The sequence below is a fragment of the Oryctolagus cuniculus genome, chromosome 5 (genome assembly GCF_051225735.1).
Source record: "Oryctolagus cuniculus isolate XC-2025 breed Fujian yellow rabbit chromosome 5, ASM5122573v1, whole genome shotgun sequence".
NCBI lineage: Eukaryota > Metazoa > Chordata > Mammalia > Lagomorpha > Leporidae > Oryctolagus > Oryctolagus cuniculus.
The window spans coordinates 10,498,799-10,526,148 of NC_142871.1; the positions used below are offsets into that span (position 1 = coordinate 10,498,799).

General features: G+C 49.7%; 1 protein-coding gene across 26 annotated transcripts in view; it reads right to left on the bottom strand.

Moving 5' to 3' along the window:
• ARID1B (AT-rich interaction domain 1B) overlaps nucleotides 1-27,350 on the bottom strand; it is a 444,025-nt gene that overhangs the window by 72,344 nt on the left and 344,331 nt on the right. For 19 of the 26 annotated variants that reach the window (XM_051855225.3, XM_051855222.3, XM_051855224.3 and 16 more), the window contains 2 exons: nucleotides 22,756-22,845; nucleotides 3,332-3,511 (listed from right to left, as the gene is read on the bottom strand). In XM_051855225.3, coding sequence (XP_051711185.3) covers nucleotides 3,332-3,511; nucleotides 22,756-22,845 — 270 coding nt within the window. The remainder of the gene's footprint in view (nucleotides 1-3,331; nucleotides 3,512-22,755; nucleotides 22,846-27,350) is intronic. The other 7 variants (XM_051855226.3, XM_089333595.1, XM_089333594.1 and 4 more) reach the window with 2 other exon arrangements.

Sequence of the window (27,350 nt, forward strand, 5' to 3'; positions counted from 1 at the left end):
TTGAAGAAGCCGCTGCCTTGGACGATGACGCTGGTGGGTGAGAAATATTTTCCCGAGCTCTCTTTTAAAAAGACAAAACCAGGGGCCAGTGCTGCGGCGTAGTGGGTAAAGCGGTCACCTGCAGTGCTGGCATCCCATATGGGCACCGGTTTCAGTCCCAGTTGCTAAATTTTTGATCCAGCTCTCTGCTGTGGCCTGGGAAAGCAGTAGAAGATGGGCCAAGTCCTTGGGCCCCTGAAACCACACGGGAGACCCAGAAGAAGCTCCTGGCTTTGGATTGGCACAGCCCCGGCCGTTGCAGCCAGCTGGGGAGTGAACCAGCAGATGGAAGACCTCTCATTCTCTCTCCGCCTAACTCTGACTTTCAAATAAATAAATAAATCTTAAAAAAAAAAAAAAAAAAAAAGACAAAAGCAGGGGCCGGCGCTGTGGTGCAGTAGGTTAATCTGCCTGCGGTGCTGGCGTCCCATATGGCACCAATTCTAGCCCTGGCTGCTCCTATTCCGATCCAGCTCTCTGCTATGGCCTGGGAAAGAGTAGAAGATGGCCCAGGTCCTTGTGTCCCTGCACCTGCATGGGAGACCTGGAAGATCTTGGCTCCTGGTTTCAGATTGGCCCAGCTTTGGCCACTGCAGCCATTTGGGGGGTGAACCAGCAGATGGAAGACCTTTCTCTCTTTCTCTTCCTTTGTCTGTAACTCTACTTCTCAAATAAATAAATAAAATCTTAAAAAAAAAAAAAGACGACAAAACCAGAAGAAAGCCATCTAGTTCAGAACAGAAACACAGGCCACAACTAACAGCCTTTGGGTGACTGCACGAGAGCCTCTGTAGACACAGGAGACCTTAAAACATGAACATGCAAGCTGAATATTTGGCAAATAAATTGAGTAATCAGGAAGAGGAAGGAAAGAGAAAACTTCATTAGGGTCCCTGTTTAAAAGGATCAGCCAAGAAAGAAAAGCAACGCTCAGAGTCCTGGCTGAGCTGGACAATCCCAGCTGCAGCATAATCCCCTGCCACTCAGTGTTCGCCGAGAAAAGACCGTGGAGGAAGGGGTTGGAACTCCGAGGACCAGGAATGGTTTCCAGCTTTGGCAGTGAGCCTCCGGGCGGGACCCTGGGGCCCAGGCCCCAGAGAAGACTGCGGGGCGACGTTCCTGGGAGCTGCGGCACGCAGGGGTCAGCACCATCCCCGCTTCACGCGGCTTCTACCATCCACCTGCACTCAGGACTCGTGCCTTAAAAACCCCAGTAAAAAGCCTCGTGACTTTGTAATCACATGTCATGCAGGAGACTGTGCACTGCACACATCTGGGAGGCTGTGGGGCTGAGCAGTCTGGGTTCCTGGACACCAGACTGGAGGCACCTCTGAAGGCTACAGAATCCAACTTGCGCATTTTCCAGAGGAAAAGGCAAAGTAACAGAAAAGGGAGCAAGCAGTTTGCAGACACAGCGCGGTGGGATGCAGCCTCCCGGGCTCAGTGCTCGTGAATGAGAAGTCTTCATGGGCTCTGGCTCCAGAAAACCGAGGGGTCTATTTCAAAAAGAAGCGCATTCTGCAGAAATTACCTCCTGCTCGCAACTCCTGCAGCGCAAGCCCTTCCTTAGCAGCTCACAGAGACTTTGCCACGAGCGCCAGCTCTGCCTCCGTTCCCAAGTACAGGAAGAGGCTCCAAGAGCGAACCAGCTCAGCGTACAGGGGCCCATTTGGAAGAGTGTGCAAAGTCTTCAGGGTTTTAAGGGTTAAGTCCTTGACATTCTGGAAACAGGGGTCCCACCTGTCTCCAGCTACACTTTGAGCAAAGTTATCGTTTTCTATGCCTACAGCAACCAGCAGACAGCGTTTCCGACGGTCGCTTAAGTCATCTTCCCATGACAGGCAAGGAAACCTGCCTGGAAGATGCTCACCGTGGCCAGCGAGCGGGTAGACAGGTGGGCTCTCACAGCGTGCACCTTTCAGTTCAGCCTTGGCTCAGCAACCGACGGCTGCTGGTCACAATGACCTGGGACCAGCAGGGAGTTCACCAGCAGCCTGCCTGTCACTGTCCCCGGTACTTCACTTCCTCAGGCTCACTGCAGTCGGTAACACAGAAAACTGCTTAGGATCCGGCGACACAGGAAGCAAGCCAGCCTCCACTTCTCGGTGTCCTCTGGCTACAGGGTGGGGACGCCAGCAGGAAGGGATGCTACAGGAAGTTCTGTGTGGGGCGTTCTGGAAGGGAAACGTAACCCAGCAACGTAAAGCGAGGACAGTGCTACCCTGGCAGTACCGAAAGTGCTTCCACTCCGTCAGAAAGCAGCACCCTACTCTGCTCACATGCACTTCACTCTGCCAGGGCCTGTGTGGCCTCCTGGGCTCCCAGGCGTGTGCCTGCAGGCCGCAAGGCTCTGGGGCCCCCAGTACAGCTCAGTCAGCTTTGCAGACGCCAGCACCCCTGGGAGACACCAGAACTCCGCCTTGGGGAGACCAGTCTTACTGTGGAGGCGGTCAATGTGCAGCTACGGCTTCCTGTTGGGCACTTGTCCCCGTTGCTTGGAATATTCCTGCTACAGTATTTCCAGAAGTGAGGCAACTCTGGGATCTGTGCCAGATACTCTCATTCGCTCCAAATTACACATTAATGTCTGATTGAAATAAACAAAACATAAAGAAGGTGCGAGATTCCAATGTCTTATTGCAAAAACTGACTTGGAAAAACAATATGTATCAGGTGGAAAACCTTGATAAAAGGATTCTATGTGTATTAGACAAAACCAGATTGACTTCCAGGAAGCTGGAATATCAACAGTGAATTCCAGGCATTGCTCCACTTATTTTCCTACTCTTTCCTTTTTTTCCTCTTGGAAAGACCTGCACTCACATGCTAAGAGTCAGGCTGGTGATGGCTAGGAATTGGGAACTACTGTTCACGTGCTGTAGCACCATAGCGACAGGGTGGGAGAAGTGTGTGGGTGACATCTGGCGAGCCAGGAGCTCACGGCACTCAAGGTGATTACTGACGGAGGTGCAAAACCAGAATCCAACACGATGAAGGCCAAGCTCTAAATCAGAAACATTCTGAAGACAAGGCTGCGCTCTGTTCTCACTAAGCCACTGGGCCGACTCGTCAGACAGATGCTCAGTCCTTGTTTGCAATACGTGTGGAGGATCACTTACCACAGCATCTCGCACGTACGTGCCTACAGAACAGTGCCTACTCCTCCCCCATCACAGACAACTGACCACTGTGGGGTTATGTTAATAACAGAGCCTTCAAGTACGTTTCCGAAGGCCTCAAAAGACCATTTCTATCGTCTTCTGCACGCACTTCGGACAAACTTGTTCTTTACCTTGTGGTCCATACTGACTCATCTGTGGACCGTAAGCCCCACTGGAGTTACTCTGCTGAAAGCTACTGATTCCAGGATGCATCTGGCCCCCAGGAGACGGATGAGGCGACATAGATGGTCCTGTCTGCTGAGGTCCATACTGAGACATCTGAGGGTTTCTTTGTGTGCCTGCCATAAAACCTAAGTGGAAACAAATGGAAACACATCAATGCAGGCATTGCATAACCTCATCACAAAAATGGACATGGAACGTGTGGCAGGTGGAGGTGAGAAGCCTGGTGCTGTGAGAGCCCCCTAAAAAAACGTCGAAAGACATCTAGCAGTCAGCCTGGGAGACCTGGGAGGGATACTCGGGTGGAACCTTCAGCTCTGTTAGGCCTCCCAGGAACTCGATGGCTTGTGGACTTGAACTAGGGATGAGGGGGAGAACAAGCAAGAAGCCTTCATTTTTCCTGCAGATAAGGCCTCTACAAGTTGCAGCAGCAGGTGCTTGGTGCTGTATGGCAAGGCCTCTACTCTCGCCAGGCTGGGTGCACTGTGTGCACCCCTCACAGCCTTTGCTCTGGGATGCAGGGCTCAGGCCAAATTCCCACCCCCTCTCTTGCCCAGGCAGCACCCAGTATCCAGCACCCAGCACACAGCGCTTCTTAAAACTGAAGGTGTTTGGCCGGCGCCGTGGCTCACTAGGTTAATCCTCTGCCTGTGGCGCCGGCACCCCGGGTTCTAGTCAAGGTCAGGGCGCCGGATTCTGTCCCGGTTGCTCCTCTTCCAGTCCAGCTCTCTGCTGTGGCCCGGGAGTGCAGTGGAGGATGGCCCAAGTGCTTGGGCCCTGCACACTCATGGGAGACAAAGAGGAAGCACCTGGCTCCGGATCGGCGCAGACACCGGCCGTGGCAACCATTTAGGGGGTGACCCAACGGAAGGAAGATCTTTCTCTCTGTCTCTCTCACTGTCTAACTCTGCCTGGCAAACACAAACAAACAAACAAACAAAACTGAAGGCGTTTATGCTTGAGATGGAATTGAGTTCTACTTGGACGAGAGATGTGCTTGTGTGTACAAAACAGAGAACAACACAGTGACTCCTGGTGGCAAACCTAACAAAATAAGAGTAATCTGGGGAAAGGTGACGTGTGCCCATGGGAACAGTGGCACTGCTCACGCCAAATTCCAAAGCAACCTTCCTAAAGGCCACTGGACCCGGAATCTGTGTGATGCTGTACCCCACAACTATTGAGAGGCAAGTAAACAAAAGTGGATGTTAGGAAAAAAGAGAAAATACATCTTTACCTTCTACAGAACTGCAATGTCAGATTCACCTCATCAGTTCAGGCAAACCAGAGTGAGGAGTGGAGAGAGCTGTGACGTGCTCATTTGACCAAGAGGTCCCCTCATCAAGACATACACCTGAGGAAAAGCTCGTGTTCTCAAACTTGCATACTACACTTGATCTTAGCCAAAAGGTTGAGAAGCGATCAAACTAGTATACTAAGGGCAGTTGGAAAGGCAGCTCTCAGACCCGGGGGGTTTGCGTTGGTGCAAGTGCCCATGACCATGAAGGCCGCAACAACGGACAAGCTTGCTGTCTACTGCGGGAGACCACAGGGCAGCAGCTTCCACCAGAAGTCCCCAGAAGCAGCTGGAAGGCCAGACGGTGTCTGGACCCAATGTCACATTAAACCCGGGAGGCTGGGGCCAGTGCTGTGGCACTGTGGGCTGGACCACTGCCTAAGAGGCCAGAGTCCCACATATGCACCAGTTCCAGCCCCAACTGTTCCACTTCCCACTCAGCTCCCTGTTACTGTGCCTGGGAAAGCCATGGAAAAAGGTCCCTCTGTCCATGTGGGAGACCCGATGGAGCTCTCGGCTCCTGGCTTTGGCCTGGCTCAGCCCTGGCTGTTGCAGCCATTTGGGAAGTGAACCAGCAGATGGAAGACCCCTCTCTCTCTTCCCATTTATCTCTGTAGGTCTGCCTTTCAAATAAATACATAAATCTTAAAAAAATAAACTTAGGAGGCTAGATGGGGCGGCACAGGTTTTAACATCATGATTCCACTGCAGCAAGGAAAAGATGTCTTCTAACGCTGCTCTGTCAGAGACATAAAGTACCCAGAGCTCCTCCTTATTATTATATTTAATTTAACTTATAAAGAATTCGGGCTCAATTGGCAGCTCCCAGATATAAATCATCATAGAAAATGTTTGCTTTTTCAGATCTGAAAACAAACAGAAATCAGAGCACTGAAATTACTATAAATGATTGCATCTGAAAGATGTTACATGAAATATTTATCTAAGCTTAACTGTAAAATTCTCAAGAGTTCCACAGAATTCTGTTTAATATAAAATGTGTTTCAGCTCCACACAGACTGTGAGGGTCCCCCTCCCCCTGGGGGAGACCGACTGCTTTCCTCTTCATCAGTTAGGGACAATCACATGGTCTCCTAGTTAGCATCCCATTTCAGTTCAACCGTGAAGGCGTCCACGCCCAAGGCCTCGGAACCTCTCCCAACACATACAGCCCTGAGTTACTGTGGCCTCTTGGGACAACGACTCCAGGCGTCAGGTCTGTTCAAATGAGCTCTCAGGATTTTAAACTGGGCAAGTTATTTCTTTGTTTCTGACTATTTAATGAGCCCCTGAAACACGTCTCAAAGCTAACTCAGACAGGATGGTCAGAGCCTCCACTTCCCGTAACGTGGGGACAAAGTTGCAGAGCTTTTCTGGTAGGTGTGGAATCCACCTCTGCACAGTGACCAGAGGTGGAAGGCCTGCTGGCCTCCGGGCGCGGCTCACAGAAGTGCTGCAGGGTGGCAGACTGCGAGGAGGAGCTGTCTGCAGCTTGCTGGTGGCCTAGCAGGGAGGGTGGGTGTGTCAGTGAGCGGAAGGCGGGGCTCACAGAATCCAGCTGGCCTTGTGACCTTTGTGTGGTAAACTATAATTTCACCAAATGAAGACGAGGTCTATGATAAGAATCAACCAAGATAACAGGTGAGAGGAATCTGCAACATGTGACACAGGTAGTAAGAGACGATGATGGTGGTGGTGATGGTGATGAGGGTGGTGATGGTGATGGTGGTGATGATGGTGGTGGTGATGGTGGTAGTGGTAGTGACGGTGGTGATAGTGGTAGTGGTAGTGACAGTGGTGATGGTGGCGGTGATGGTGATGGTGATGGTGGTGATGGTGGTGGTGATAGTGGTAGTGATGGTGATGGTGATGATGATGGTGGTGATAGTGGTGATGGTGGTGGTGATGATGGTGGTGATAGTGGTGATAGTGGTGATGGTGGTGGTGGTGATGGTGGTGGTGGTGGTGGTGGTGATGGTGATGGTGATTGTGGTGGTGATAGTGGTAGTGATGGTGGTGGTGATGGTGGTGGTGATGATGGCGATGGTGGTGATGGCGATGGTGGTGGCGGTGATGGTGGTTCCAATAGTGGTAGTGATGGTGGTGATAGTGGTAGTGATGGTGGTGATGGTGATGGTGGTGGTGGTGATGGTGGTGGTGGTGGTGGTGGTTTTCTGGTTCATAAATCTTTTACCTCCTGACTATCCCACCTACTCAGGTATAACCTTCTCATTCCTATTTCTTACCATAGAGTTCGCTTGTCAAAGCAAACTTCTTTTCAGGGATCCTTTCAGAGATATTTTATAATTTGTGGTTGTGCTTTACTCTGTATTTCTTGTACCAGGGATAAATGTGAACACTGTTTTATAGCTTTTAACTTCCTGTTCTAGAACTGTCTCCTATCACCTCCAGTTTTCTATTGGGCACTCTAAGTCTTGCCTATGAAGTATTTCATCTCACAGACACTGCTCTCTACCAAGCAGCTGCATGGCCCACCAAACTCTTGCCCCTGTCATCCTGTGGAGATCTGGCCCTTCAGCTTGGGGAATACTGGTACAGGTCATGAGTGCACTATGAAAAATATTTATTTTGGTACTAGCATGTTTGAAATCTATGCAGAGCACTTTTTATAATACGTATTTTCATGAACTTTTGAAGACTCTAAGTATTCACAGATTTCAAAATCTGCACCAAGACAAACTTATTTTTTAATTACATTTTCCAGGAACACTTTTTAAAAAAAGATTTATTTATTTATTCATTTGAAAGGCAGAGTGACAGATAGAAGGAGAGACAGAGAGATCTTCCATCTGCTGGTTCACCCTTCCAAATAGTCGCAACAGCCAGAGCTGGGCTGGGCCGAAGGGGCAGGAGTCAGGAACTCCAGCTGGGTCTCCCACATGGATGGCAGGGACTCCAGTACTTGAGCAATCATCTGCCTGCTTCTCAGGCTCATGTGCAGGGAACTGGATCAGAAGCTGAGCAGCCAGGACGTGAACTGGCACACAGACATGGGACGCAGGCGCCCTAAGTGGAGGCTTAACATGCAGTGCCACAACACGGCCCTCTTTTTGGAGTACGCTCAGGCTGTCAGGGCAGGAGACTGACGGGACTGACAAGCATCTTTAAAGCTAAGTTGACGTAATTCGCAGCATATAGAAAGGACTGAAGGGGAGTGAGGTTAAAAGTTAGAAGGCCGTGTAGGGGTTAGACAAAGTGACACATGATGATAAATGCCAGGATCCTACTGGAAAAGGCTTCCACAATGGATATAACTGGATTTTTAAAGCTTATGGAATAATGCAATTGTCTAAATAAATTGATGGAAATTTCAGTTACCTAAAAAACAAGTCTCTGTTAAAATTTTTCATCCTCAATAAACAAATTGTTACGTCTATTAGTCGTTTCCTCGTCTGGAAAAACAGAGGCAATCCTATCTCCTTCAGGGGTTACTGTGGGGATTAGTAAGATTAAAAAAAAAAAAAAACCTATTAAAAAAAAAGAGCCAGGGACACAGTCAGCTGTCAACAAACATCAGTCTTCACTACAGTTCTGTATCGAGCTCCAGGAAGCCGCAGAGGCTGCCAGGTGATCCAGCCAGCTGGGACGTCAGTCGGGGCTCCCACGATGGCTGCGCAGAGCTCAGAAGCTAACTTAACCTTTCTGGCCTCAGTGTCCTCGCCTGTATTTTTTAAAACAGGGGATGCCGTGTAATAGTTGTAGGGACACTTCTAGCTCAGGTTCTCTTTGATTATAGTTTAAACATTTTTCTTTCCTGGGAAAATCAGAGTTGGGTCTCTAATTTCCATGTACAAATGGCAGTGGTTCTTGTTTAGTTTTCCTTTTTTTTTTTTTTTTTTAAAGATTCTTTTGTCTTTTGTTCATTTGAAAGGCAGGGTTACAGACAGGGAGATGCAGAGGCAGAGAGAGAGAATCTGCTGGTTCACTCCCCAGCGGCCAGGGCGAGGCCAGACCAAAGCCAGGTGCCTGGAACTCCATCTGGGTCTCCCAGGTTGGGGTGGGGGTCCACCACTGCTTTCCCAGGTGCATCAGCAGGGAGCTGGATCAGAAGCGGGGCAGTCTGGACTTGAACTGGTGCCCATATGGGGTGCTGGCCCTGCAGGCAGCGGCTTAACCCACTGAGTCACAGTGCCAGCGCTGGCTGGGATTCCTGCATCCCATATAGGAGAGCCTGAGTTCCTGTTCTGACTTCTCTCCCAGTCCCAGCTCCAGTTTTCTGCTAACGTACACCGTGAGAGGCAAATGATGTTCCAAGTGGATGAATCCCAGCCCCCATGTGGAAGATCTGGCCTAACTCCTGGCTGCTGGCTCCGACTGGCTCAGCCCTAGCCCCAGCTGCTGTGGTACCCAGGGTATGAGCCAGTGTATGGGAGTTTACTCTCTGTCATCTCTGTCTCTCTTCCTCTGATACATGAATGAGAACTTAAAAGTCCCTACCTGTTTATAGTGACATATTTATTGGACTGTATTTTTTTTAAAGCAGTTGTTAGAAAGTGGCAGCCTGTAACAGTCTGAGAATAGAAAACCTGACAGCTGAGAGAATGCAGCCGCATTTTCAGAAAGGTGTGAAACGTTTCCAGTTACAAACCATCTGAGTTTAGAAAACCAAACTTTCCAGAAAGGGAAATTTAGAAAGTACAAAATGAATTTCCTATAAAATATAAAATATACTGAGTTACTAAATGTACTATGAAATTCTATGTCTCAAGCAGATACCTACCATGGGAAAATTCAAACTTCAGACACAGCACTAAACTAGACAGTTGTTACTTACTTTATACAAAGCCAAGTTTCTTGGAATTTCACCCACAGTGGAAATGCCAGCAGGTTTTTGGGAGTGAGTTTACTATTTGTGAGTCCGGTGACGATGTACAGTCACAAACCCTTGCATTACCCGCGCCGATGAAGAGACGTGTTTCTCATACGCGCCATCAGAGCTGCACTTTACGGGGAGAAAACCCATCTGAGCCCAAGCTGATGCTCACAGAGAGGCTTTGTGGCACAGGAGCACTGCGCGGCCACGCTGGGCCTTCAGCAATCAGGGCGGGTGAGAGGAGCCTCCGCCAGGCCCGTGCGAGGCTGGGGGCTTTCTGTCTGAAACAATGCTCGCAGGCTCAACCTGAGAGTCGAATGGATGCGTGCACAAGTGCTTTAGCACTGAAAAACGCGTGGAAATGCTACCCAGAGGCCCTGCTATGGCCTTCAGTATAATTCTCTGAGCCCTTTATTCATTGTGACTTCCATTCCAAGCTCTGAAACACAATAATGTTACACAAATCTACCAGCATGCCTCTGCTACCTTAGCATTCATAGGATGGCAGCAGGATGAGAGAGTGTTTATTTATTGAGATTTACTGACTTATTTATGTATTGAAAGGCAGAGCAACAGAGAGGGGGAGAGAGAGCGAGAGCGAGAGAGTGAGCGAGCGAGCCCTAGTTAGTTGGCTTCCATCTGCTGGGTCACTTTCCAAATGGCTCCAACAGTCAGGGTTGGGCCAGGCCAAGTCAGGAGCCAGGAAGTCCATCTGGCCCTCCCACAAGGGTGGCAGAGTACTTGGGGCATCATCAGCTGTGATTCCAGGAGCGTTAGCAGGGAGTTGGATCAGAAGAGCATCTGGGATGGGATCGTTGCTCCAATATGGGATGCCAGCATGGCAAGCAGAGGCTTATCATGATGTGCCACAAAGCCGGCCCTACTATTTATTTCAGAGCCAGAGCCAGAGCCAGAGCCAGAGCAGAGAGAGAGAGAGAGAGAGAGAGAGATGTTCTATCCACTGGTTCACCCCTCAAATGCCTGCAACAGTGGGACTCAAGCCAGGTCTCACATGTGGGTGGCAGGAACCCAACCACTTGAGTCACCACGGCTTTCTCCTAGGGTCTGCATTGGGGCGGAAGCTGGAGTCAGGAGAGGGAGCCAGGAATCAAACCTGGATACTCTGATGTGCATCTTAACCATCAGGCTAAATGCCCACCCCTAAGAGAATACCCCTTTTTAAAGAATTCTTGTCATCGACAAACTTGAGTTAGTCAAGGGGCTGGTGTTGTGGTGTAGCTGGTAAAGCTGCCGCCTGCAGCGCTGGTGCCCTGTCTCGGCTGCTCCACTTCCGATCCAGCTCTCTGAAATGGCCTGGGAAAGCAGCGGAAGATGGCCCAAGTGCTTGGGTCCCTGCACCCTGTCGAAGGCCTGGAAGAAGCTCCTGCTTCAGCCTGGCCCCACCCCAGCCATTGGCAGCCATCTCAGGGGTAAACCAATGGATGGACGCTATCTCTCTCTGTCTCTTCCTCTTCCTCTCTCTCTCTGTAACTTTGCCTTTCAAATAAATAAAAATAAAATCTTAAAAAAAGTAGTCAAATAGGAAATAAGTTATCAACCAGCAAAAATGATAAACTAAAATCTGAAATTTCATAAAAGATGAAAAAGTTTAACATCTCAGTCAACTGGGTCACTTCCTTTCCCTCTCATTTACTGGGTATCCAGTGTAGGGAAACAGACATGGGAAAACAGACATGGCATCTGCCCGCATGGGGCTTCCATTCCAGCGAGACAGCCAGGCATCCAGCAATCCACTCCAACGCGGCACGTGATGAGTGCAGTAAGAGCACGGGCACCGCGGGAATCAGGGGAGGAGCGATTCCCGGGGGCAGGAAGGCTTCCTTGGAGAAGTTACAGCTAAGCCGCGACCTGAACAACATGCAGGAGCGTCTGAGCCCACTCCAGCAGACGGCTTCACTACCCGAGTGCACACCTCAAGTGTGCCCCTGGAAGGAGGCCTCCTGCACTCTCCTACAGGGCACCAGGCACCCATCTGACCAGTTCTTTTCAGTGGCCACTTAGCATTTGACCCCTTTCTCCAGACCCTGCCCTTGCCCAGCTACTAGACGTCAACAACAGACAGGCCACACGTACCACAAGAGAAGCAGACCCAAGATTTCCACCTCTGGCCCTCTCACCAAGTGCGTCGACAGCCACGTGCCACAATTATTTGTCTTCCTCCTCTCTGAACAAGGGACTCTCTTGCCTGTGGTCAAGCCTAGTACCTTCTCTTGGCTCTGAATCCCAACTTCGGGCATCTTTGCAGGGATCTGTCACTGGCTCTGGACTGCTGCACGGAATTGTGCCGGATCTCCTGGCCCGGCACACACACCCTCGCAGCATCTGGCACGGACCATTTCTCTTATCCTGGACACGGCAGCCACGGCATCTCTCAGTGCTGTGGGCTCCCACAGCCACAAGGTTGGTTCAGATCTGCAAATCTCTACATCAAGTCCTTTAGCAAACATTTACTGGCTATCTCCATGTTCCAAGCAAGGTGCTGTTCCCTAGTCTAATAACAGTCAACATTTAATGAGCATCTATTATATAATAACAGCTTTGTTTACTAACTCACCCAAAGGGAGCAGACATTTGGTGCAGTAGCTAAGGTGCTGCTTGGGAAGCCTGCATCCCATAGTGCAGAGCTTAGGTTCAAGTTCTGACTCTAGGTTTGATCCCAGCTTCCTGGCAATCAGTGCACACCCTGGGAGGCAGCAGCTGAGGTTCAAGTGGGTGAGTCCCTGCCACCCACATGCCAGATCCAGCCTGAGTTCCAGCCTCATTTCAGCCTGGCCCAGATTCAGCTGCAGACAGCATTTGGAAATGGAGCATAGATGGAAGACCTCCGTCTCTGTGCCTCTTAATATGTATGTGTTGAGTGGACGTATATACAGTCACAACCTGAAGGCACTGTGGCTCAGAGGGTCATCTGTTAGCCCATGGCTAGGAAATGCATTCCTCATCATGAGCCAATGTGCACATGCGAGTCTATGCATGTGTCTATGTGATCATGCACACTATTCCCACACTTCACAAACCCTTGTCATGCACAGGGCCGTTGCGACATTTTACCCAGCAATGGCGAGTCTATGCACGTGTCTATGTGATCATGCACACTATTCCCACACTTCACAAACCCTTGTCATGCACAGGGCCATTGTGACATTTTACCCAGCAATGGCGAGTCTATGCACGTGTCTATGTGATCATGCACACTATTCCCACACTTCACAACCCTTGTCATGCACAGGGCCATTGCGACATTTTACCCAGCAATGGCGAGTCTATGCACGTGTCTATATGATCATGCACACTATTCCCACACTTCACAAACCCTTGTCATGCACAGGGCCATTGCGACATTTTACCCAGCAATGGCGAGTCTATGCACGTGTCTATATGATCATGCACACTATTCCCACACTTCACAAACCCTTGTCATGCACAGGGCCATTGCGACATTTTACCCAGCAATGGCGAGTCTATGCACGTGTCTATATGATCATGCACACTATTCCCACACTTCACAAACCCTTGTCATGCACAGGGCCGTTGCGACATTTTACCCAGCAATGGCGAGTCTATGCACGTGTCTATGTGATCATGCACACTATTCCCACACTTCACAAACCCTTGTCATGCACAGGGCCACTGCAGCATTTTACCCAGCAATGGGAGAAGTCCAGTAATGGCAAAGGCATAGTTTGAAAACCAAATGCCACATCGTATCTGTTAGAGAACTAGCCCCGACCGCCATGTAACTGGTAAACTCCTGTCAGTCACGGCTCCACCTCTGGCCACCTCCATGACCTTCCTTGGCTTTCCAGACAAGCAGCACGTATGTTAGCTGTGGAGAGCGGTCATCACGCGACTGTCATGTGTGTGTGGCTGTATCTGACTCCTGCAAGCCCCAGAGGCTCTCACACACGCTCCTCTCACCTATGCAACCATGGGACCTGGTGTAGATCGGAACATGTGTTTCCAGGGAAAAGAAAGCTCCATGTGCAGAAGCCGCTTACTTTACCTTTACAAAAGCAGCTCAGTAAGCCTGACTTTGGTGGCTTATTTCTTAGTGACTCCAAGAATCATTCCTGAGCAAAGAAGGACAGCTACTGGAGGGAGGGCTGCTGGGGACAGGAACAGCGGGAGAGTGGACGGCAAGGGAAGGGAGAAAGGAGAGGCCCTCTGGCCCCACCTCCTCGGGACGTGCCCCACGCCCCGCTCTGTCCACCCCCACGGCTGCTGCGGTCAGACTGCCCGGCCGCACTTAGGAGCAGGTGCAGGTGCAGCTGGTTAACGTGCAGCCCCGGTCTCTCCACTGGAAAATGTGCAATGGCAGCGGGTGCGTGTTGCCGTGTGCTGCAAGAGGGGCGCACGGCTTTGTGAGGTTTTCAACCCAGCTCTCACTCGAGGCACAGAGCCGATGCTTACGCTTCCTGTTTTCACACAGCCTCGCGCTTTATCACGTCAGATACAAGATCTCATGTGATCTGTGCCACAAACCCACAGGATACTCCAGCTACTCAATTTATATATGAGGAAGGGGAGGTTTAATTAATCATCCAAGGTCACAGAACTAGTAGTGGTAAAGATGGTACCTAAACCCAGACCTTCTGATTCCGGAGTCCCCGAGGAGTAATTGAGAGACGGCACAGGACGTGGCACTCTGACACCGACAAGGCCTGGTCCCCGTCCTCAAGGACCTCCAGCCGGGAACTGCGCTGTGAACTCAGCAGTGACTGGGCCATGGCCACAGGGTGCCCGGCCTGCAGGGGGCAACACTGCGCCAGGCATGCTTCCTTCTGTGCTAACGTACCCACTGCGTGTGCCAGGCCACCAGGACCCGAAGGACTGGGAAGTAAGACAGGAAGGCCCAAGGAGGGGGCACGGTGGAAGTGGCATGGTGGCAAAGGTGTTCCGGTTACAGAGAAGAGTTCGTATAAAGATCCCCGGTGAGGCTTAGCATGCCAGAGGCTGTGAGACTGTGACCAGGGAGACTGGACAGGGCAGCGGGGCTGGACCTGGGAGGGCACCACCATCAAGCACACGAGTGACCTTTCTCCAAGGCAGGGGCAAGCGACTGAGAGCATTTAGAAGGCACTGACCTCGATGTGACAGGCGTGATGGGTGAGGTGCGAGGCTAAGGCAGGAAGAGCTGGAAGGCTGCACAGGTAGCTAGGAGGCTGGACCACGGTCGTGACAGCGGCTGCTAAGGGGCATGCGCAGTCAGCGCCGTGGCACAGAGCGTAAAGCTACCACCTGCGATGCTGTGCATCCCAGAGGGGACCTGGTTTGTATCCCAGCTGCTCCACTTCCAATCCAGTTCCCTGCTGATGTGTCTAGGAAAAGCAGCAGAAGATGGCCCAAATGCTTAGGCCCCTGCCACCCACATGGGAGACCCAGATAAAGTTCTTAGCTCCTGGCTTCAGCCTGGCCCAGCAGCGGTCATTGTCGTCGTCTGGGGAGTGAACCAGCGGATGGAAGATCTCTCACTCTGTCTTTTCCCTATCTCTCTAATTCTGACTTTCAAATGAATAAATAAAATCTTTAAGGGGGGGGGGCATGTGTGGAGACCATGAAAGGAGAAGACTCGGCAGCCACTGGTGACTCATGTTTTTGGGGTAGCATGGGCATCAAGGATGGCACCGGGCTTTCTGGACTGGGAAAAAGGGCAGACGACAGCCTGCGGCAGGGAACATCAAAGGGACAGGAGAGGAGTCACGCTGGTGTCAGTCGGTGTGTGCCGTACGCATGCCGCATTTACCTAAGACCCAGATGTTCTCAAACACTTTCAATGATACAAACAAGTGCTATTATAAGTACGTTCTAACTGGCAACTCTAAAAAAATTATTGCATGTAACAGAGGTAGCACAATTATGCTTATTTTAAAATACACTAAAATCAAGACAGATTATTCTTCTATATAAGATGGCCCTTTATCATGTGTGGTATTTGTTTCCCCACTTTTCTGAAGAACTTATTTCTGAATAGTAGGCCTAAAAGAAACGTAATGAGGCCGGCGCTGTGGCGTAGTGGGTAAAGCCGCCGCCTGCAGTGCCAGCATCCCATGTGGGTGCTGCTTCAAGTGCCGGCTGCTCCACTTCCCATCCAGCTCTGCTGTGGCCTGGGAAAGCAGTGGAGGATGGCCGAGTGCTTGGGTGGGCCCCTGCACCCACATGGGAGACCAGGAGAAGCTCCTGGCTCCTGGCTTCGGAATGGCACAGCACCAGCAGTTGCAGCCATCTAGGGAGTGAACCAGTGGATAGAAGACCTCTCTCTCTCTCTCTCTGTGCCTCTGCCTCTCTGTAACTCTGCCTTTCAAATAAATAAATCTTAAGAGAAAAAAGAAACTTATTGATAAACCTAAGGATGCCTTCATTATGGACCATCTTCAGTTTGGTGCACATCCAGCCCCAAGGCAGAGTTCTGAGTGTGAAGAAATCAGAAGCAACTTCCCAGAGTGAAGTTAGATACTGTTCCTTGTATACCAATCTCCCATGCCAGTTTATTTTCATTTCACGACTCCTCGAAAGGGATCCTGAACTCAGAGCAGAGGCTGCACTAACTGCTTCGGGGGTGGAGGCAGAAGCCGGCGGGCACGAGCAGTGACGGATTTCCTCCCGACAACCAGAAAGGCAGACTGGGAGAGCGCTCGTGGCTTGTGGCTCGTGGCACGTGGCAGCCTCCGCAGGCCGACCGTCAGGCTGAACAGTGCGGGTCCAACACAGAGAGGGACTAGACAGCTGCTGCAGCTCGCACGACCAGAAACTCTCAAATCCCTCCGTCCACTCTAACAGCTGCCTGAGTGGTCCTCTTCATTTTAGCACTGGCTGTTAATCTCTTCTGGCCAGCTGAGGAGCTAGACGAGGTAATATATTCAAAAGTAATTTTTAAAACTTCAAAACTGGCCGGTGCCGTGGCTCACTAGGCTAATCCTCCGCCTGCAGCGCTGGCACACCGGGTTCTAGTCCCGGTTGGGGCGCCGGATTCTGTCCCGGTTGCCCCTCTTCCAGGCCAGCTCTCTGCTGTGGCCTGGGAGTGCAGTGGAGGATGGCCCAAGTGCTTGGGCCCTGCACCCCATGGGAGACCAGGAGAGGCACCTGGCTCCTGCCTTCGGATCTGTGCGGTGCACTGGCAGCAGTGGCCATTGGAGGGTGAACCAACGGAAAAGGAAGACCTTTCTATCTCTCTCTGTCCACTCTGCCTGTCAAAAAAAAAAAAAAAAAAAACAAAAAACTTCAAAACTGTCTTTTGTTATAAATCTCACCATGAAAACAGTTGGAAGCATTAAAAACTTCCAAGTTTTATTTTCTTCCCATGTAAATACCCCCGGGTTACAAACAGCCTGGCTGGCGTGGGGGCAGGTGGCCTGTGGACAACTTATTTGGTGCCAGGCTGCAGGTGTGGTGAGGCCAGCTCAGACTGTTGGCGCACGCGCACGGCTGGATGGTGGGGACAGGCCTGGGACGAAGGCGGGGCAGAAGCAGCAGCTGCAGTCTGGGCTGAGATTAAAATGCTTAGAGTGACTTTAGGCGAACACCGCGTCCCATAGCACGTGACCAGCATGCCCTTGATTTAAGAACACCAAGTATTCTCTCCTTTGGTTGCTGCGTCCCCGAGAGGGTGTGACGGCTGAGGGACCTGGATGACCGTGACAGACACGCCCTCAAGAGCTCAGCGGCGCCCCCAGGAGGGCTCGGAACGGACTCAGATCTCTGCCTCCCATGGCATAAAAAGTCAGAGCAAGATTTGCCCTAAGCAAATCGAATGTAACCAGGAATTTGTCGAGAAATTCTCTTCAGACTTCTGAATTCTATTCAGAAGCTAAAATGCACCATTAATTAGTGAGAATAACAGTACACCAAGGCGGCCAACAACAGAAGCACAGGAATATCGGGAACACAGTCTGTCCCGTCGGTGTGACCGCAGCCCGTTCGGCTGAGAGCTCCCTCTCTGAGGGCAGAATCCCGAGCCTGCTCGTGGGCAGCACGCAGGGCGAGAGCGCTTCCGAGAGCTGCCCTGCCCGGCTGCGCGGCTGCCGGACGGCACGGTGCCGGCTGATGAAAACAAGGCTACGGCGAGCATCTCCAAGCAGATCAGGTTCCAGAGACGAGACTTCCGCGGTTCTGCCGACAAACAGCTAGCAGAAGAGCCCTATGCCTGGCTGGACCAAGCACCTGACTGGGTCCTACGAAAATGCGACATTCTCTACCCAGCCTCTCCTGGTCCTGAGGAAACACACCTCATCCTGCTCCTCTAACTCGCGTCCCGATTTCACAGGGCGGCAACGTGTGCTGCCCTTCGGCCTCAGCTCGTCTCTGTAAGCAGTGGAGAGGAGAAGGGTTGGACAGGAAGGAAGGGGAGAGTGGGGGCTGCTTTTCAACCGTTCCCAAGGCTTCCACTCCGTGTGCCTCCTGCTCCAATCTGACGGCCACAGAACTGCCTCCAGCCACAGAATACATTTTCTGACACATCACAGGCCCGCGCACTACCCATTCTGCTCGCAGTCCGTGTGTAAAAAGCAAAGTTCTTAGGGGTTCTGTTTCTGCATATCTCAAGGACTAATTAAATCCTCATCACTACCTTCTAATTATTCAGACACTATGGGACTGCACTCGGGCGGTCCCTGCTGGCACGCCAGATGAAAGGGTTAAATAACTGTGTTGATTCTGAGACTCCAGATCAGTTCAGAGCTTCAGGAAGCCACCAGCACTGACATGAATATTTAACCAGGCACCACTGTGAAAATTAAAAGGGAATTCAATTAAAAGGTTTTCAAAAAATTAATTCTGACCTCTCTGCATCTGTCCAAATAAATAAGCCTTCTTCCAACGTTTTCACCTAATTGCTAATCCAGTAAGCTAGAAGGGCATTTGCTAGTTTCATTAAGCTTAGCATGTTATAGGGGTTAAAAATGTGATCACTTTAATGTTAATCATTATTATTCTTATTTATCTACTTAGTCTCTAAGCCCTCTTGAAAAGCAGAGCAACACACTAATAAGCTATTTCTTATCACTCTTCTTGAATTTTAAGATATGTATGGTAAAGATTAAGAAATAAGGAGAGGCCAGCGCTGTGGCCTTGGAAAGCAGCAGAAGATGGCCCAAGTGCTTGGGCCCCTGCTCCCATGTGGGAGACCTGGAAGAAGCTCCTGGCTCCGGATCGGCGCAGTTCCGGCCATTGCGCTGCTCATTTAGGGAGTGAGCCAGCAGATGGAAGACCTTTTTCTCTATCTCTCCCTCTGTCTGTAACTCTACCTCTTAAATAAATAAATAAAATATTTTTAAAAATCATGGGGCTTCACTCTCATGATCTTATGAAAAAAAAAAAAAAAGGAATAAGGATAAAATCTAACCTCATTAGTTACAATCTTCCTGTTACAATTTTGGTATTTCAGGGCTATCTTAACTGTTCCTCTACTGCCTTAGGGGGCATATGCTGTACTACCTCAGGGTTTTTTTTGCGAGGTAATTCAATAGCTCTTCTGTATGAATATAAGTCTACACAGAGAAGAGTCAGTTTAAAATGAAAACCAATAGCACAGGTGCCACCGCAGAATACTAAACTCCAGTTTTGACCTTTTTCTTCTACATTGCTGTTAACACTGAAGGTAAGACCAAAGCACTTGAACTGATTTTCTTTACTCGCAAGAAATCCCAGCAGCACAACACAAAAATAAGTTTTATTCTGGAAAACAGGTGGAAACGTAGGAGAGGTGACGACGGCAGAGGAGAGTACACGGAGGCAGTGGCAGAGCGGCACCGCCTTGGCTCACCTCCAATGCCAGCTGCCTATGGACTCGTGCAGCTGCACACTCATGGTCACGGGCGTCTACACGCCGTGTGGGGAGCCAGGAGCGTGACTGCTGTCCTCTGACAGATCTCAAGACCTGCACCAGAGGTGGGCAGTGTGGGCACCGGAGGGCAGAGAGCGGCTCTCAGCCCAAGGCGGTCTGAGGTGGATAAGTTCTCTTCCACGGAGCAGGTGGCTGATGAGTCTGTGTTCTTCTCAAAGGCAGGACGAGGGTCAGGGAGGCAGAGCCTAGCTTCTTGCGGCTGGGGACCTTGGGCTCCCGCGGGGCACTGTCAGCACCACTGTGCCCCATGAGGACTCTGGCTGAGGACTCGAAACTGCACCCCGAAAAGAAGGAGGCTGCCCCTCCGGGGCTTGGTGTACTGTGTCTGTGCGAGTGAGTTCCTAGGCCTGAGCCGTAAAGAAATTAGATCCCCTAAGGATACATGAAAGAAAATGTATATACTAGAATTTATTCCAACAAAATAAGAAAAGAACTGTTTGACATGGCTACTTTGGCACCTGTTTGCACCTTGTCTATTAAGGGCCATGGTTTCTGAGAAATACATTTAAAAAATAATGATGCTAACTTGGTCTATTTTCCCCCATCAGTGTCTTTTATTCCTAAATATGAGGGATATATATCAAATGTAAGATTACAAATGATTCGTTTTCAATACATGGGAATCAGCTTTGAGGAATTTTCTAGTACAATTTTTCTTAGATATACTTTACACTGTGTATGTTGTTGGTAAAACATCAAATGATGTTAAGACAAACTCAACCACATTTTTACTACTGCTTTAAATCATTAAAGTTGCTGTCATTTGCCACTGAAAAACCTGATGAAATTTTATTAGGAGTTCGTATTACTCCCTCAATTCTAATAAATTAATAAAGCCATTTTCTTTTGCTTCCTGGTATTTAGAGGAAACTTCGTTCTGGATGGTGAAACATCATCTAACTTCATATCTAACATCTAGTGAACTTTCTGGAACCCGCATCTTGGTGTTGTGGATTAAGCTGCTGCCTGCAGTGCTAGCATCCCATATGGGTGCTGGTTTGAGTCCCAGCTGCTCCACTTCTGATTCAACTCTCTGCTATGGCCTGGGAAAGCAGTGGAGGATGGCCTAAGTCCTTGGGCCCCTGCACCCACATGGGAGACCTGGAAGAAGCTCCTGGCTCCTGGCTTTGGTCTTGCTTGGCCTGGCCCAGGCCCAGCTGTTGCAGCCATCTTGGGCATGAACCAGTAGATGGAAGAGCTCTCTCTCTCTCTCCCCCTCTCTCTCTCTGTAACACTGCCTTTCAAATAAATAAAAATAACCTTTAAAAAACTGCGGAGTTTTCTTTTCCAGGGAGTTGCCTCAGCCAAACGCCAACACGCGCAGCGGTGCACACAGCATTCCCAGCACCGCCCTCCAGAGGTAGGATGGCCACGTCCTAGAAACCAGTGCAGATTCAGAACTTGGGCTGCCGCGCTGTGATGGACCCCTGGCCAGTCGGTTCACCGTGTGCCACGGAGGCCATGGGTGGACCTGTCGCCATGCTGGCTTTCACACACTGACAGGGAAGGCCCCTGGAGGTGTTCCACTTTGTTCAGATGCCAAAGGTCATTTAACCAGGCGTCCTCGCCGTTATCGCATTTGGTTTTCTACAGTTTCAGATTGCTTACAAATGCCACCACTCCAGATCTGACAGGGAATGTCTCTTCTCTCTTCCTAGTTGTCACTTTGTTAAGGTAAAAATGGCAGGACTTTCAAATAGGGGCCTCTCGCCCTCTAACGCCTGCACCATGAGCAGGCTCCTGCCAGAGAGGAGGCTGTGGGCTGTGGGGAGGAGGAAGCGGAGTACAGACTTCTCCGTCTGTGCTCTGGGCCTGGCCTGAGCGGGCGCTGAGGATGCCATCGCCTCTGCCTTTGTTCTCCGGTTCCCCGACCCCACCAGACGCAAAGCAGAGAAGCGCAGTGACAACTCCTGCCTGCCTGGCACCAGTGAGCACTGCCGCGCTTCTGTGGCGGCCTGCGGATGACCATGACCGGGGAGGCGTGGACTAGGAACAAGCAGGCCCCAGTGGAGTCTCTATCAGTGCAGTTGCTGGCAGCGGGCTTCCACAGTGCTCCTCTGTCAGCACCGACAACGCCTGGGAACTGGTCACGGCGCAGATTCTAAGCTCGACCCTAAACCTTCAGAGGCAGCCGTGAGGGAGGGGCAGGGCTCGGCAACCTACTTGAACAAGTCCTCCAGGCGGCTCCCATGTACCCCAAAGATGAGCCAGTCCGTTATTCAAATATACTATGCTGTCTGGATATTCAGTAAGTTCAATACATAAATTCATGTTGTCACCAGTAAGCATTCATTTCAACACAAACGATGTGCAGACAGGGCGAATCCACTTTTTCATCGGCTTTCCTTCCTGAACAACACGCATCAGGTCCATTAAAACCCACAGTCAGGCAGCACCTCCACAACCACACAGAGGCAGCTATAAACATCAGGGGCCTGTAACCCTTTCCCCATCAGCCTCCGAGCTGGGGGCCCCCGGCCGCTGGGTAATGTGAAGGAACAGCACAGGCCTGGAGGCGCGGGGAAGGGGGCTGGACAAGCCTGGCCCACAGGCATGGCCCCAGATGGCACAGAAATCCTGGTCTGCTCTAATCTGGATGACAATCAATACCATTACCACCACCAGGAGCTGCTCTATTACTGGAGGGGAGACAGAGGGCAGGGATAAACAAATGAAGGCCTAAGGTTTCCACCAAGGCAATGACCGAGGCGCTGAGGAGAGTCCTGTGCGGCCCAGCCGTCTGCGAGTGCGCCTCAGCACCTGGTCACAGGCCTAGGACAGGCCCAGCTCCTCCTGCTGGTCCTGGCACTAACCCAGCTTCTGAGAACGAGGAGCTCACACACTTGGGTGACCTCAAAGGCCCTGCTTATTTGCAAGCCGAGGTGACTGGACTCAACCATCTTTTAGGTCAGTTTCAGTTCTAAGACCTTAGTTTTGTAATACAAGTTCTCGCTCCGGGTTTCACATTCTACTATTAAATAGCACAGAACCAGCAACTGATAAGAACAACTATATCCAGACACACTCTAACGTTGTACTCGATTAGGACTGGTATGCAAATTAAATGCTTCTCAGTCGTATTACACGGCAGGATCAAATGTCAGACTATATTCATCCCTAAATTACGCTGCACGATGCTATGTGGACACAGATGCGCTACGGGCCTGGAGCTGCACGGTAAAACTTCACTCAGTTTGCAAGACCGCATTCTGCTTTCTCCATATTTGTTGGTACAAGTTCAGTTCTTGTTTAGTGTGTCATGTGATAAGGAAATACAGCATCCCTTGCAGAAAGGTCACGAGGAGGTGCAAAGGTGAGGAAGCTCCCGCGAGCCTTCCGAGGGCAGAGCGCGACAGGTACTTGAGATGAAGTGATGACTGACCTCTTTCCTGTGGCATTGGAGACTGGCTCAAGGCAGGATGGGAACTGGATTCTGATTGGCTCCCAGCTGGCTGAGGAGGCATCTGACTGCCTGTAAAACATGGGAGGAGAGGGGGTGTGGGAAACCCTTTGCATTAATACTGCAATTGTGCAACACCAAGACATCACTACATTTAAGAAGGACGGCTCCACACAGAGAAAGACACAGCTCAGAAAGTGCAATGTTTTATCTTTTTTTCCTGCAGAATGAAGAGGAAACATGAATGAACACATTTAGCAAGGAGCTGCGGAAAAGTCCGATTTGTTTCTATGAGATCCCAAACTCACAGGGGAGTTAACCTATAGTAAAAGTTTGCCGACACATCCTTCTCCCATACACTTAACAACATCCAAGGCGATCAAGGCAAACATATCCACCTGGGTCTAGCTTAGTTTCTAGCGAGGCAGTGTCACAGTGGCCAATGATTACTCACTGGGATTATCCACCTGATACAGTACTAACAACACATTTCTAAAGGATCTTCACAATTAGTCAAGAATTCAACACAAATTTAGAAGACCTGCATTAAAAGGTATTGAGCATTCTACTATAATATGTATTGTATACCCATATGATCAATAAGAAAAGGAATGTCATTTTCTATTATTTTTATCTTTATTGCTAATATAGCCATAGCATCTATTTAATTTCCATTTCTTCAATGTCTGTTCATTTTACCTCCTCAAGTAGAAGAGACAGGAATCATATCTTTTACTACTTTAATCCCTCTCTTAGCATGACAGATATCTAATAAATCATAATTCGAGAATATAAATTAAAAGAGAAGAAATATTATCGATAGAAGGGAGACAGTGAATCATGGAAGGCAGGGGACAGGAGTTAGATGCATCGGAGGCAGTTGGATCCCAGCTCTTTCGGCTCAGAGGTTTAGATACATTTCTAAGACTAAAAATATAAGAGACTTAGAAAGGCAGTTGAATTTAGCACAATCTCTACGGCATTAGTTCTCAGGGCATGAGGTCCATGTTGTTTCATTTTCTACTTTCTCTGCTGCAGGAAATCATACAGGAACCCACACACATACATGTGTGCACACATCTGTACACACTCTGCAAGGACCTCAGGTATGGAAGTCACATGACGATGCTGGATCACGCTAACTGCTTTGATCCCTCAGGAACTACTCTTCCAGCTATGTGTGTTGCTAAACAGGATCCCAACTGCATAGAGAAGGAAATTAACCTCCCCTGGGTCAGCACCAATCCAGCCCAGGAAGGTCAGGACACACAGGACGTGAAGCCTGGTGCTCCTGAAGAACAATGAGGTGGCTTCTTGGTGACAGACAGGCAGACCAGGAGGAGCTCGGACCCAGAGACGCTCAGGACGGGCGCTCGCCACCAGCTCTATTAGCAGTTGAATCTGCGACAGCCACAGAGCCAGAAGGATGGCTTCCAGTTTAGGTAATGGGCATAAATAGATCTCCAGCTCCTCTCCCTGGTGGAGGAGGGAAAGCTTCTGAGCGTGCCTGGTGTTCAGCACCCACTCCCATGCTCGGATAAAGTGCAAACCAAAGACCTCCACTTAACACATATGGAGAATTACGCACTGGGAAACCACTAGGAGCTGCTCTTACTTGAGAGCCACAATTAGCAAAAACAGCACAAAATGTGTTTAACCATTCATTTGGTCTCAGCCGTTTACAGAAAATTATACCAAATAACTAGACAGAAAATAAAAAGCAAAACATTCTGGGCCGAAACAACGCCAAAGGCAAGCACTGGTCCAGATCTCCAAGCGGTGCTGTCCGTTTACTGTGGGGTCACGCGCTCTCCTCACTATGTCCCAGGGCCCCTAGGCTACCACTCTGCAGCTCAAGACTGAACACTGTCACAGGGGAGCCAGCTGCACCAGGACAGTAAGTGCTTGCACTGTAAGGATCACTCCTGCATGACGGGCTGGATTCATGGACTCAGGACAGGAAAAACAAACAGTAATTCCATGTTAACACAGGGCACCATGGCGTCTACTGTGCACGCCCTGGGGCACTGCTCCTCTATACAGCATTCCAAGTGAAAATAAGAGGCTGTAAAGCCCTATCCCATGATTCGTAAAACAGGGCCACAGTCAAACAGCACTACCGGTTGTCTAGAGCAAGTTTAAGAAAATCCATGTATTAAATTTACCCTGCTGAAGAAACAAAAAGGAACCTTTTCAATGATAACAGCAGATACGCCTGAACCATTTAAAATTCTTTTTTTCCTCACCCTCTGTCTCTCTCGATAGTTTCCTAACTACTGAGTAACTACAGTCACTAAGAAATAACGCCATCTTCAACAGGTGCAGGTGCAAGCAGAGACATGGCAGATGACGACCACGATGCAGCTGAGAATGTGTCCATGGTCCTGAGAACCAGAGTGCAGAGGGCTGTAAACCAACTAAACTGGGTAAATGCCTTCAAACTGCTCCTGTTTATATGACATAGGTCAACACTGCCATGCACGCTGGGCAAACCAAGTCCGAGAGAAAAAATTTAATACTAAGCCTGAGTTTTTAATGAAAGCTGCACATTTCCCCTTACCTGTATTTATATGATGTAAGCACAGTGGGGGAAAATTACAACAGGAAAAACTGCACTGTGAATGAGAATGAATCTCACCACTTTACCCCATGCATTTATTCTCCAGGGGCCATTCACACACTATTGCGCAAAACTGCGGTGACAGAGACTGAAACGAGGCACCAGTAAGTCACCTGAATTTCTACTTCTGCTGAATTAAAAACCCTCGCCCTGAGCCTACACTTTAAAAAAAATTATCTCATATCCCTTAGCCCATCCCCTAATGGCAACATCTTATATAACCATAATATAATTATCTAGAAGAGGAACTTAACTAAAGACCTTATTTGAATTTCAATGCCTTGCATTTCGCTATTTCTTCTTGGTCTCCTCTAGTCTATAAATGTCCCTCAGGCTCTTCCTGTGTTCTGTGACCTTGACACTTCTGAAGAGTTCTGCTTGGCCGTTCTGCAGGAGGCTCCCCACCACTGGGCACCCCCACGACATCACATTCTCCTCTGGTCACTCTGTCAAGACGCTCACAGGGTGATATGGCTCATTTCTGAGGATGCCATCCTGATTACTTGGCCAATTCATCAGTAATATCAGTGCATCAATGACCATACAGTTCTTACCTTTTTACAGATTTACTTATATATTTGAAAGGCAGAGGGACAGAGAGATCTTCCATCCACTGGTTCACTCTCCAAATAGCTACAACAGCCAGGGTTGGACAGGCTGAAGCCAGGAGCTCCCTCCTGGTCTCCCACATGGGTAGCAGGGGTCCAAGCACGTGGGCCACATTCTGCTGTCTTCCCATGCATGTTAGCAGGAAGCTGGGTTGCAAGCAGAGCAGCTGGGATTTGAACCAGCACAAAGAAATGGGATGCTGCTGCTAGCGGCACTTAACCTGCTGCACTATAATGCTGGTCCCAATAACATACTTCTCTTCTTATTCTAGATCAAAAAAGATAAACTTTTTCTTTTAAATGCCAGAGATTAAAACTTTATTTAAAGAAACAGGCAGAGTCAGCACTCTGGCATAGTGGGTAAAGCTGCTGCATGCAGTGCCGGCATCCCATATGGGCACTGGTTCAAGTCCAGGCTGCTCCACTTCTAACTGAGCTCTCTGCTATGGCCTGGGAAAGCAGCAGAAGATGGCCCAGGTCCTTGGGCCCCTGCACCCACATGGGAGACCTAGAAGAAGCTCCTGGCTCCTGGCTTTGGATCTGCCTAGTTCTGGCCATTGCAGCCATTTGGGGAGTGAACCAGCAGATAGAAGACCTCTCTCTGTAACTCTGCCTTTCAAATAAATAAATAAATCTTAAAAAAAAAAAAAAAAAAAAAGAGAGAGACAGGCAATGGGCTAGATTTGGCTCAGAGGCTGTAATCTGCTGGCCCTCATTCTAAATCAGTATGAAAACACTCAGCAACATGTGCTCAAAAACCCCATAAACAGTATTTACTAAAAACATCATTCAATAAAATAGTGACACACTCCCCATATTTGATACAGAACCTCACATAAACAAATGTCAGTGACAGAGCCTGGTTTATGTGCTCTCCAAACCAAACCCAGCGCATGACGTACTGGGCTCCTTAGTAGTGAAAGCAAGCACAGGTGTTAAGACCTAAATGGCAGCCGGTGCCGTGGCTCACTAGGCTAATCCTCTGCCTTGCGGAGCCGGCACACCAGGTTCTAGTCCCGGTCAGGGTGCCAGAGTCTTTCCCGGTTGCCCCTCTTTCAGGCCAGCTCTCTGCTGTGGCCCGGCAAGGCAGTGGAGGATGGCCCAGGTGCTTGGGCCCTGCACCCCATGGGAGACCAGGAGAAGTACCTGGCTCTTGCCATCGGATCAGCACAGTGCGCCGGCCGCGGTGGCCATTGGAGGGTGAACCAACAGCAAAAAGAAGACCTTTCTCTGTGTCTCTCTCTCTCACTGTCCACTCTGCCTGTCAAAAAAACAAAACAAAACAAAACAAAAAAAAAAAACAAAAAAAAAACCAACTAAATGGCAAGTATATTCAGCAGGTAAATTTT